Source organism: Emydura macquarii, unplaced genomic scaffold, assembly GCF_026122565.2.
Source record: "Emydura macquarii macquarii isolate MOO-44397 ecotype Brisbane River unplaced genomic scaffold, CSIRO-AGI_Emac_v2 contig_295, whole genome shotgun sequence".
Lineage (NCBI taxonomy): Eukaryota > Metazoa > Chordata > Testudines > Chelidae > Emydura > Emydura macquarii.
The window spans coordinates 7,906,638-7,919,068 of record NW_027130432.1 but is presented as its reverse complement, the minus strand read 5'-3'; the positions used below and the strand labels follow the sequence as shown (position 1 = coordinate 7,919,068).

Here is a 12,431-nt window from a genome sequence, read left to right as displayed (position 1 = left end):
ACCATCCGGGGGAAAATGCCAGCCCTTCTTTTCACCTGCATTTAAATGAAGATTTGCCCTTCAGTAGTACCACATATGTCCCATTCTAAAAATTTCCTAAGCAAACCTTTGATGATTTTTTTCTTTAGGTCTGATGCGCTCAGGATAAAAGCTTATTTCATTGGCTCATTGACAACTTAAATAGAGTACATTTTTCCATGCCATTGATGGACCAGAAGACCAGCTGTTGAGCTCAAACAATTCTGCAGGCTCATATGAAGATGAATGCAAGGCAGTTTTCTACCAGGTGTGCTCCCAGCACATCAATGACACACAAAACATACCACTGTTACTGAGCCTACTAAAGGTGCTGTAGCAAGCTGTGGCTCTTTAATCACTCTCCTCCTAATTTTAATGTGTGGAAAGCAAAGGATATACCTTCCACCTGCCCACCAAGTGCTGATAAAAAAAATTATAAAGAAGTGAAAAGTCGATCCTTTTACCATCGGAATCTAAACTCCCACTGACTTGAGTGGGACAGAATCAAACCAATAGGCTGCTCTTGTGATCTAAGGTTTCTTTGTTACGCTGATGTGACAGTATGTTCTAAGGAAGGAGTTTATAACAGAGCAGGCTGAGAGGCTTTATATAATATATATGTAGACTAATAACAGTCTGATAGTGATGAATCCCTATTTAACACATGCTTTAAAGCTGGAGTATGAACTCGAACAATAGTAATAACTAAACAATAGCAAACCAGTAAATACATGTCGAGAAAATAGCGTCAGCAACTGTCTATATTTTTGTGCAAGCAAATGATTGTGTTCGTGAAGATTTAGGCAAAGATTGGGAGCATTGGAAATTAGCATCCTCCATCAAAAGGCAAGTCAACAATGAAAGCAAGTTTCTTCATTGCTCCCCCACCAATCAGAGAGTTCTGATCATAAATAACTGCTTACAGGGTGGCAATAGATAATTGTCCATTTCTCGCTGACTTCTGAATTTTATGTCACTTTGTTTCATGGAATTTCATCCACTGGAAACTTTGAAACATCTTTTGGATGAAAATGAATAAGACAGACAGAAATTACTTAATCAATAAATAACCTCTGGCAGACAGGTTCAGCTTCTGAATTGTAATTCCTAAATCTCACAGAGTATTGCACTATTACCTTTGCCGTACTTCAAGAGAGACACTGCAAGGTATATTTAATTACAAGACAGGAAAAAAGACAATGACAAAAGAAAAGAAAATACTCAACCATGCTGATAAGGTACATAGAGTTGAGAAGTTCTCTACTATAAATAAATAACAAAACAATAGCATACTAAAATGTAGGCATTGCTCTTTTGTGTGGTTCTCTTGCTACTGTTTAAGGAATAAGGCAAATTCTTTCAAAAGGCTAACATTAGGCAAACAAATCCTATATCCAGGCATATAAGTGCCCTAAAGGTACTGAGCAATTGCAGCTCAGCACCTCTACAAATAAGGATTACATCCCTAAAATAAGGATTGAGGTGCCTGATTTTTAAACAGCCAAATTTGGAAAATGTTGGCATAATGCCTTTAATTTGAAACCTCTGTTCTAAGTTTAGGAACAGTGCAGATGAATTAGGCATTTGGGCTGAAATCCGTCCCTTATCTGGCACAGAAGAGCCAAGAGTCAGTGGAACTATCACATTTCTGGTGCAGAGAGGAGAGAGAAAAGGGAGGATTCGGGAGCTTCCTGCACATCATGGGAGTTGGGAGAAGGTGGTGTTTTGGGTAGGCAAGATGTGGGGTCCAGGTAATAGATAAGTGGCCTACATGTGAACACACAACCTATGTGGAGGGGAAAGTGAAGGATGTAGTTACAACTACAACCTTAGGGTCTTCTACTGGAGTCTTTCCTCAATCAGTGCTCAGGTAAAATGCATTTCACTCAGACAATATTTCCCCTGAACAAGGACTAAATGTAAAAGAAAAAGCCTGTCAGAGAAAGGTTTCCCCTTTCACTTCCAGATGTGGAAGTCCCCACTCACACCCCACTCAAAAAGAAACATAGTTCTGAGATGCAGGACCAGCAAGATTTGATACCAGACTAGTGACAGGTTAAAGCTCCAATACCACGACTACCAAGGCTAGACATTTGAGACTTGTATCATTGGGAAGGGAAGATTCTCAGCTTTTTAACTGGATAAGGCTCTTTCTTTTAGCTCTAGAAAATCATAAAATATTGGATCAGTGTATCTGTGTATTTACATCTCTTCAATGTGAATAAATAGAGACTTTTGTCAGATAAGGACTGACTGATTCTTTAAATCAGGACAAATCCTGTTGTTCCTGCTGACCCAAGCAGCTTTCACTGACTTGAGGTGGGGCGTTTAGGGTGATCAGGATCTGTCCCATCTTCTCCCAGGTAACTTTCCACTAACATTACTCACAGTCACTCAATGCTCCAGTGACAGGGTTGGTATGAGTTGCAAAGAAACAGAAACAAGCTTTGACTTTGTTTTCAATGCAAGATTCCCTGGAAAATCTCATGTCATGTTTTTACATATGCATGTGAATGATATGAATGCTATGTAGGAGACAGGAAATACTAGGAATGAGGTAGGAGTATTTAACAGATCTGGACTTGTCCTATGTACAAGAAAGTACTCATGCAAAACCTTCATTGAAAAATGTCTTTCATCAGAGCCTGTCCCCTGCAGTGCAATGTTTTACAATGACTCAATAAGTGCCTCTCAAAGTATAGGAACGTGCATAAATTTGTGTGTTACAAACGATTTATTTTCCTCATGCTTTTGAGAGAAAATAGGTCCACAATAACCATAGCTATGTAGATGCTATGGTGATTACAAGAGAAACCAATAATGGAATTCCATACTTTTGCCCTAGACTCCTCAAGTTTCTTTATTCATTTTAATCAGATAGTGCATTGGGGCAAAGGCACTAGTAATGGTAGCAGTTAGTGCACTCTCAGCCAAGCAGTGCAAGGTTGAAGACACGGTCTATTTGAAATTTATTCATTTAAGGGTGATGCTTCTTAAAATACTTGCAATGCTCTGAAACATTTGCCTGCATTGAAATTCGCAGCAAGTGGTCCAGTATATCAGGCTGATTTTAATAATAATTTCTATCAGGGCTTATCTAAACACAAATTAAAATAGTACAACTCTCTCACACCTTGTTCCCCCCTCCCCCCCCCCATGCCTGCCGCCCCTTTGTATGGACACAAGTGAAAAAGTGCTTTATACTGGTATATAGTATATGGCAGCAGAACAATTTATACCGATATAACTATCTTTATGCTGGTATAGCTTTATCCATGCTACACAGTGTATTGATAAAACTATTTCACTTAGTGGTGTGACTTATTTTTTACTGAAATAATTAAACTGGTCAAAAACTGTGTGAAAACAAGGCTCATAATGTGAGCAGACCAGCATGAATTCCCTCCATCAGCTGCCTCTTAAAAATGTTCCAGCAGGTGCAATGAAAAGGATCTGTTGATTATTGTCTCATTAAGGGTCTTTTCTGCTTTCCATTGCCCATCTAGTTCTCACTGAATTCAGTAAGAATTTAAACAGGTATCAGTGAGTGAATGGGTGAACCTCAAGGGTTTGGCATTTCAGCTTGGATAAGTATCCAAAAATTAGCATTCTTAACCACACTACACTGAACTCCTGGGTCTGCTTCACTAGGCTGTTATACTTACAAGAAAAGACTTTCGAATGTGACTTTTAGGACTTCCCTCTTCAGATAAACTACAAATACTATGAGAAGAGGCTTTCTAGTGATACTTCAGTTCTGCCAGTTCCAAACTGAACCAAGAGAAGCACAAGGGGGTGAAAATGAAAACATTAACCAAACCTTTTAAACTTTCAGAGGAAACCCCCCTTTAATTAGGATTTGGTGCCATTTTGCCAGTTTTGTGATAGATGCTACTGAAATTGTATCAATGGATTTCTAATCCTTAATTGTGCATGATCTATTCCTTCAGCTCCATTCAGCACTGTTAGAAAGGAACATCTGCATTCTGTCAGCAGAATTTATTAATCTGCTAACAATAACACTAACCTTGTTTATTATATGCAAGCACTGACTTAAGGAAAGGTGTGAGGCAGCCACTATAGTTCCTAAAAAAACCATTTTTTCCTTTTGGTGGGAGTATGTATTGGGGCTTCTCTCAGAAGAGATCACAAAAAGGATTTATTAGTGGCAAATCCAGTTTGCCTTAGTCACTCACAGACCTCCAGATAAACCTCAATTGGATATACCATTAACTCTCTGTTGAACGTCAAGCTAAGGGGTTCTCAAATTTTTATTTCTTTGAAAATATTTCAGGATGTGACTCTTCCCAAAAGTGACGACCCCCCAGGCCATGCCACCCACACCCCCATGCCATTGTACTCTTACTTCAGCACTGCTACTGGGGGTGGCACCGCCTTCGGAGCACCCGGCCAGCAGCCGCTGCTCTCTGGCCACCCATATCTGAAGGGCTCTGGCCGTCAGCCATGCACAGGGCTGACAGCCACACCACAACATGCGTGGGGGCTGACAGCTTGTGGCCCGCCCCCCCCCCCATAATAATCTTGTGACCAGGTCCCAATCCCCGGTTTGAGAACCCCTGAGCTAAAGCCTGCTGGAAGCTGTTTAGGGAAATGCAAGTTTTCCAGTCAGAGATGATTTAGCTGGAAGTTTGTATTACCAAGGCTGCCAACTCCCATGATTTTGTCATGAGTCTCATGATAATTATTGTTTTCCTTAAAGCCACAGCTCCTGGAGTCAAGTGGATATGTGATGATTTCAGCCCTCATTCTTAAAGAAAAAGTAAGTTTCTAGCTCTAGTGACTGTGGAGAAAGCTTCAAAATGTGACCCCCGGTGCACCCTAAAGGCTTAAAAAGCAGAAGGCAAATAAAAGAAACACCAAATCTATTATATTTACCATACTCTCATGATTTTAAAGTCAATCTCATGATTTTTGTACATTTGGGATTGGCAGTGCTATTTTACTAGCATCTTGTCATTTATATGAGATTTCATAGTATCCTGAACTCAAGAGTTAGAAACTAGACTTAGAATAGGTAGGGATTTGATCTCTTGAGACAGGAAGAATACATTATTCCTTCTCAGATACAGGCAACATCTCTTAAATATCCTGTGTAAGGCACGGCAATGCTAACATATAACCCTATGATGCCTGGACCTGGGAAACTGCAATTCTGGGACACCATTCTGATGAGGTAGCAAGACAGAGAAGCAGCAGGGAGATTGTAAGAAGCAGATGGCCACTATCCCATTAGCTGTTGTGCTGGTGAGCTAGGAGAAGAGATGGCTCTGTATATGCCAGAGAACTGATGGCCAGCAAGCAGGGATTGGGGAATGAAGAAGTGGGCATACGTGGAAGCAGAAGAGCAGCCAAGGAGGCGAAGTAGATGAGGCTCTGAAAAGAAGGGGCTGCTGTGTGGTAGAAACACGGCAACTCCTTAATCTGTTAACTTCTTCCAATCTGCCATTTACAGATCCATTGGGACCAAAGGCTTATGAATACAGTGCAGAGAGAGCCAAGCATAACATTTTGAAGGATATATGGGAGTTCACTGGCCTGGCACAGCTTTGCTAATGAAACTTGGATACCCTGTATTAGGAAACCAAATTTAAATGCTACATTTGAATCCAAACTTTTTATTGCTTAATGAGGCCGACTCCAGGGTAGAACTTTTAGTGAAACTGACTGAAATTACTTGAGATGTGAGCATATACTTTTGGGGGAATGCAAGAGACAGTACTCCGTAGGTGACTTCAGTGTGACCCAAAAAGTGGGATAATCAGGTTTTTAACGGTGGGCTGCATTTCTCTGCTAAAATGTACTGACTGTTGGTGAATTATGCTTTGAACCAAATATACAGTCCTGGAAATCAATCAGTCTAAAACAGTGGGGGGGAGGAAGTGTCTCAGAAGAGATTAAAATACATATATTATGATACCCATGGAACTATTAAAATATTTATTAGAGGCTTTTTTGTGAATGTATGAAAAGTTTAATTTGAGTCTTATAGTATGATAAGGATCTGTTGACTAATCTGACAATTACATGCTTCCTAATGAAAAATCTGAACACTATCAATATTACAAATATCACAAAAAAAAATGCACGATAGTGTAACAAGTCTTTTTTCTTAGAAATCTGAATTCAAAATATTCTAGATGGCAGATCACATTTCATTTTATTTACAAACTTCAGGAAAACTTAAAAAAATGAATGTTAATATTAAAAAAATATGTTGTAATTGTGCTGTTATTTATTGCAAAGTATCACCTTACACCCACAAGGAGTAGACCAATTAATCATACCAGGCATTACGCAGCATGTAGTTGCTTCAACATCATCTGGCATCAGTTTTGGATATTAGATACATTCTAAACTACCAGTATAAATCCTGTTTCAAGTTTATGAGATTTTAATTCTAAAGCTATTAGATGTGCTGGCAAACTCTTCAGGGCTCTTTTTAGCAATCATCACTCAGGCAAAACTGAATTCAGGCTCCTGACAAATGTGTGAGAGGTCAGGCACCAAATGTGATATTGCCTGATTAAGGAAAGGGTGATCAGATCCCTATATACACAAGCAAAGTCAAGAACTGAGTAAAAAACACCTCTTACGAGAGGTTTACAAGAGAAATGAGTTCTAATAAGCATCAAGGATTTATGAAAGGAGGGAAATCATCGAACCCTGGCATATTTGATAGTTTACTCACTGAAAAGTCTTATTCTCTTGAAGTCCTGACTTTTCTAAACATTTAAAAATGGATTGTTGCAGAAAGTACTTGACTAGCCTTCACCACACAAAAGAAAACTACAGTTTTCAGTAGGTCAAGTACAAACTATCCATAATAACTACTGATAGCCCAAACCATTGTGGGAACTTTCAAGAACCTCCCAGCTCTGGGGTATCCTCTTGTCTGCCTGCCAGATGCTGCAGTAACTTATTATCTGTATGTAATTTTCCCCTGTCACTGAGTAAATTAGCTTAGAATATATACAGTGGCTTTAGTCCTGCACTCACTGAAATCTATGAGAGCAGGATTAGGCCCAGTATATTTGAACTGAAAGTTGCCTCTTAAATTCACCTTTGACCTGTTCAGACATTGAATGCTGTCTACACCTGCAAAATAAGCAAAATCAGCGACAGCAGGTAAGTGAAATCAAAATGGACACTCAAACTTTTTAAATCTTGCTCAAGATTTTTTGTTTGGCTTTACTTTTGAATGTATTGTTGAAGGATATTTTTGAGAGCTACAGTTGCTCACACAGAGTTATGTTCTACCCTCTATCTTTTGTGCAGAAATCCCATTGGAGTCACTCAGTAAGATACGCCAAAAACACAGATGTTTCTAGCTATTCATTTAACATTCTAATGCTACTGGGTCTGTCTTATTCTGTTTGTTGTTGGCATTTTATTGCGCGCTGGTAAAAACAGAGACATTTTTATTTATTTTTAAACACCTGTGATGAAGTTTATGAACTTGCAAACTGTGACAGAAGAGAATCAAACTACAACCAGGTGGTCTGACCCTGTGCTCCTGGCATGGGCACTACTCCCATTAAAGCTAATGTGGAAATTTGTCTTTGTGTGCAGCTTTAGATTCTATCCCAAAGGGCCATATCTCCACTTCTTACACAGGAAAGCCCCTGGAGTTTGCCTGACAAAGGAATTCAAGGATTTGGCTAATAAGAGGTGGGTGTGTATATACATACACATCCTTGTAAAATTCAGCTTTGAATGAGGTGAGTACAGTGTGTATTCAGACTTGCCTCCCGTAAAACATGCTGCTTCCTACAAGTGCTCTCACTGTGACATCATGAACAACTTAATCTTCACACGCTTGGAAAGGCTCTATGTGTACTGCTGAGCTTTCATTGACAATGTCTTAACTATTCAGAGCCAATCTTAATAACAGGACCCCAGACAACACACACACAGCATCCCCCTCCCCATTGAAATAGGGGGATTTTTTTCTACATTACACTTTCAGGATGAGTCTTTCGTATGCGTGTATGTTCCTGTTTGTGGTAAACCCCTACTATTGCCTTATTAATTATAGATTTTGGAATGGGAATATAATTCTGTTCATTGATATATCACACGCTACTCTGAATTAAAAAAAAAAATTACATATAGCCTTAAGAAGAACAGACTGGCTTAGTTCTGTCTTGCATTTGGGATAACTTGTTGCAGTTATCACAACAATCTATTAAAGGAACACCAACTTGAAAATCACATTTGTCTAAAACCTGCTCTAGATCTTTGTTTATTTACTTTGTGGATCTCAGCGCACTCTCTATATATATGCAGTTTCACAATTTCCCATGTACGATGAGGTCCTTTAAAAAGACCCTTATAAACATCAAAAAGGAGAATAGAAAACCATAATTAATTCCTTTTAAAATTCCTTTAAAAAAAGCCTCAGGATATTCTATTCAACGGGCGTCATCTCTAACACCAGAAATCCAAACTGATACTGCACCTCTGGCAAACTGAGCAGCCAAACCAAAACTACTTTGATAACGGTATCACTTGCTTCTTTTGTTGCTTTTAGAATCACATTTTTTGTGTGTCTCTTTCTGCCTGTGACATCTCCTGAATGGATGCATAAACCTGAAGTTATATGATCCCTGCTCAAACTCTACTAAAATGGAGTCGGCAAAACTCCCTTGAATGCTAGTGGGATTCTCTTCTGCAGCAGTGAGAGAAAAGCAGTGTTGCCATCATTTTGCTCCTAGGATCGCACCTTTCACAGGTGCTGCTGTATTTGCAAATCAAGCCTTTGAGAATGCCTGTGGTTCTCCGGGATGGAGAGATGGGAGTGAAACCCAGACGGCACTCCTCTTCTCTACATTGAGTTGCACTCCTCAGCTGCTGCAGGGAAAACTGTAGAACAAGCACCCTCCTATGTCCAAATGTGCAGCCAAACTTCACACTGGCAAAATACTGAGTTGGCCTGACACTACGTAAAGCAGGTTCACCCAGCCTTAGTCTCCTCTGCCCAACTCACCGAGACAGATGCTTCTACTTCATCATCAAGCAAGCTCAGTGCTTATCTCAAACATGGTGGTGGTGGATGGAAAAGAATTCAGATACCGGAGTGATAATTGTAATAGAGTGAGACTAGAAAGAAGGTAGTAGCCAAGCCCAATATGTGGTTCTGTTTCCCACTCCTCAGGCCTGATCTGCGCTAGGAATCTGTGCCAGGTCGGAACACTGTTAGCTGACATACTGCTGGCCATGGTTTAGTCATCAGCATAGATCCAGACAAACCATGTTCAGTATGGAGTTGTGATTAAGCCCTGCAGTTTAACCAACCGGAGTGGAAAGCACACTGTTCCTCATGTTGGCACAGGCTCCATGAGACAGCTCCCTCCAGTGTCCTTGGTTATCTTCCATCCTGAGAACACCCTTAAAGAAAAGCCAATGGCTAGTGACTGCCCTTCTGGCAGAAGTTGAGACTCCTGCCCATTAATGACAAACCATCCTTTCCTCCTCAATGAAACAAATTTCCTCCAGGGCCAGGAGGAGCTGTCCTGCTAAGAATGTGATCAGGCAAAAGAGAAGTCTTATTTTGAGGTAGGAAGGTAGAGGAGCGAAGGAAGTAAAATAGTGTTAGTCTCCAAATCAACGAGCAGAGCCACTCTCAGTTTCTGAAGACTTTGTTAGCATTGGGGGAGCCCCTAATGTTCAGGGGCCACTTACCAATAACCCTGATTTCACTTTCCTGCTGTTGGGAGAGAGAGAAAGCTTTTGAGTGGATGATCGCAGGGCGCTCCGTGTGAACATACACTAGCTCTGTCATGCATGCATCTTGTCAAGGAGTTTAGCAGAGGGGTCACTGTGTGACTTTTTAAAGTTATATAACCCAAAAACTAAATCATGTGGGAGTTTTTGGTTCAATAGACAGAATCCTTTAAAAAGCCAAGCACACTAAAAAGCCAGCCAGATGCCATCTCACACTTTTTTCCAGTAAACCATGCTAGCCATGTCTCAGTTGTCCTGGCTGAAGTTACAATAAACAGCTAATGTAGAGCTCACAGAATTCATAGGAAGCTGCAGAATCCAGTACCCACTCTGCCTGAACTAGTAGTAGACTACTACGGAACAAGGTGAAGAATCTGCCTGGATGTGACTCAGTATCATGGGGTAAACACAGTGAGTTTGACCATCGTAGACTTTACCTTTCTGTTACTCTACAGTGAAATGGGCGGGGGGGAAGGAAGGGACTATGTTGCCCTCTCCCTGAAAATAAAATCAAATCTGTTCACTGAATGCCAGGTAAATAGACATTCTCCAAATGATGCGTACAGGTAGAATGGCATGGACAGTGATGTTGATATACCTGCCATAAACCTCAAGGATCACCTACCTGTTTTCTTACAAAGGGGCAGTGCGTGGCACCACAGGTTGGAGTGTCTCATCTTGGATTGAATCAAAGTACATTTGGAGATTATTTTTCCAGTTGCTGAACAGCTGGCACACATCTTCATGGGTAGCAGGAGTATGGTTTATCTGATCTCCTTCCAAAGATTTGGTGGTACTAAGGCAGGCTAAGTTTTTAAGTGCCAGCCCCTACTATCAGCTTAAGTTTTAAGGGAGAGACAATGAAGGTACTGAGTTATCATAAAACTCCGTTTCAGCTGTCTACATTGAGTGGGATTTTCCCACACAGAGTATTTTTTTCATAGGAAAGGAAGACTTTATGTTACAAATGTGAAACCGTTAGCCTGTATCACCAAGCAACCATATCACTGAGACATAAATAGCTGTGTCTAACAGTACATGCTTTCTATCCAGCCATCCCTCTACCCATAGCATTCAGCATTCAGGCAAACTGTCTTCCATCTGGTAGACATGATCTGTTCTGCGTATGTGTGATTTGTAGGCAACTGCAGATGGTGTTACTCCATCGCAGTGGGGGGGGGGGGGGAGGCATCACAGCATGTTACATTTCACAGAGATGAAAGGGGCCTCATTGTGTTAAGGTCTTGCTCTAGATGTGCTAGATTATTTGAACTGAATGTAATTAAGGTGGTAATATAGATAGCTATATCTATATACAGTATATATCTAGTTTTGCCAGTGATGTGCAGAAACGGTTTTCATTTTTGACAAGTCTTCTGCCTATTGGCCACAAAACAAAAAACTTTCAACTGCATCCTGGATAGTAGAAATCAAATCCAAAACAAAAGCGGTGTCTCACTCAGAAACTTTTCCCTGTCAAGCTACAACTTTTCCAGATGCTCCTTTACTGTTCACAGGTATTTCCCCCCCACACCTCCCCTGCTTGCCCCTTACACTCAGAGATCTTTTGCAAAACAAGCAGTTTGACATAAACCCAGCTCTAAAAGACTAAAGTGGCTGCCGAAGCTAGTAGCATCCGTTCAAAACTTTTACTCCGTGGGATGTGTGTGTAATTCTTATCTGATCGATTTCAGTGGACTAAAGAAACTGTCAGGAAGCTCTGAACCATGTGGGCTGATGTTCTGCAGAATATTAGGGAGGGAACAGAGTTTCTGGAGTAGATGGTGGAGCGCTCGCTCCCTGCCCTACGCAGAGGGGCCGCTATAGCTATTTACCAGTGAATCTGACTACAGCTCATTAAGGAGAGTCTAGAGAGACACAGCGTAGCTGCGGTTCCTGCCAGTCTGAAATACAAAATAGCTGGAAACTCTGGCAAGTGAATACGGTCTGCAAAAGCTATAGCTGTGGGGATGGGAAAGACCCAGTAAATTGTACTCTTACCCCCTCCATTTTTGTAGCAGAGGTAGGGAAATCTCCAGACATTGGCCAGGTCCACAGCGAATCCAATGACCGAGAGAAGGAAATCGATCTTCTTGCCCCAGGTCTCTCGCTCCTGCTGCCCCCCGGAGCTGCAGTGAGAGCTGGAGGCGGCGGGCAGGAGGCTGCTGCTGGTGTATTGCACCCCATTCTGCTCCTTCACCAGAATCAGCTCCACATCCTTCTTCTCCTGCTGCTGCTGCTGGCCGGAGCCGTCCTGCAAGAGAGCCACCGCCGGCACTCTGCGATCGGGCTGGATCTGTTTGTTCATCCTCGCCTTGAACATCCAGAAAGAGAGCTCAGGAGGGGGAGCGGCGCAGGGGGTGGGGGAGAAGGAGATAACGGAAGTGCACTTTCCACGGGAGGCGACTCTGTGCGCACCAGCCCGGCGGTGTCGGAGAGGCCGTAATAAGGCATGCAAATGAGCAGGGAGAGGGGGGATCCCGAGCGGGCTGCACACGCGGCGGGGGGTGTGCGAGACGGAGCCGGGCTTCCCGAGCCTGGACTCGGGGGGGGGGGGGAGGAGAGAGAAACCCAAGTCACAAACTCTGTGCCCGCTTCCCAAGTGCACCTGATGCCGGGCTCCGTCCGCGTCCCCTGCCTAGATCAGCAGCGGGACAAGTGCCCAGGCG

At 41.9% G+C, this 12,431-nt stretch overlaps 1 protein-coding gene across 1 annotated transcript in view; it reads right to left on the bottom strand.

Moving 5' to 3' along the window:
* Positions 1-12,070, bottom strand: part of SLC6A2 (solute carrier family 6 member 2) — a 102,883-nt gene extending 90,813 nt beyond the window's left edge. The window contains exon 1 of the mRNA XM_067551456.1: positions 11,764-12,070. Within this exon, the coding sequence (XP_067407557.1) occupies positions 11,764-12,070 (307 nt within the window). The remainder of the gene's footprint in view (positions 1-11,763) is intronic.
* Between the last annotated feature and the right edge of the window lie 361 nt (positions 12,071-12,431).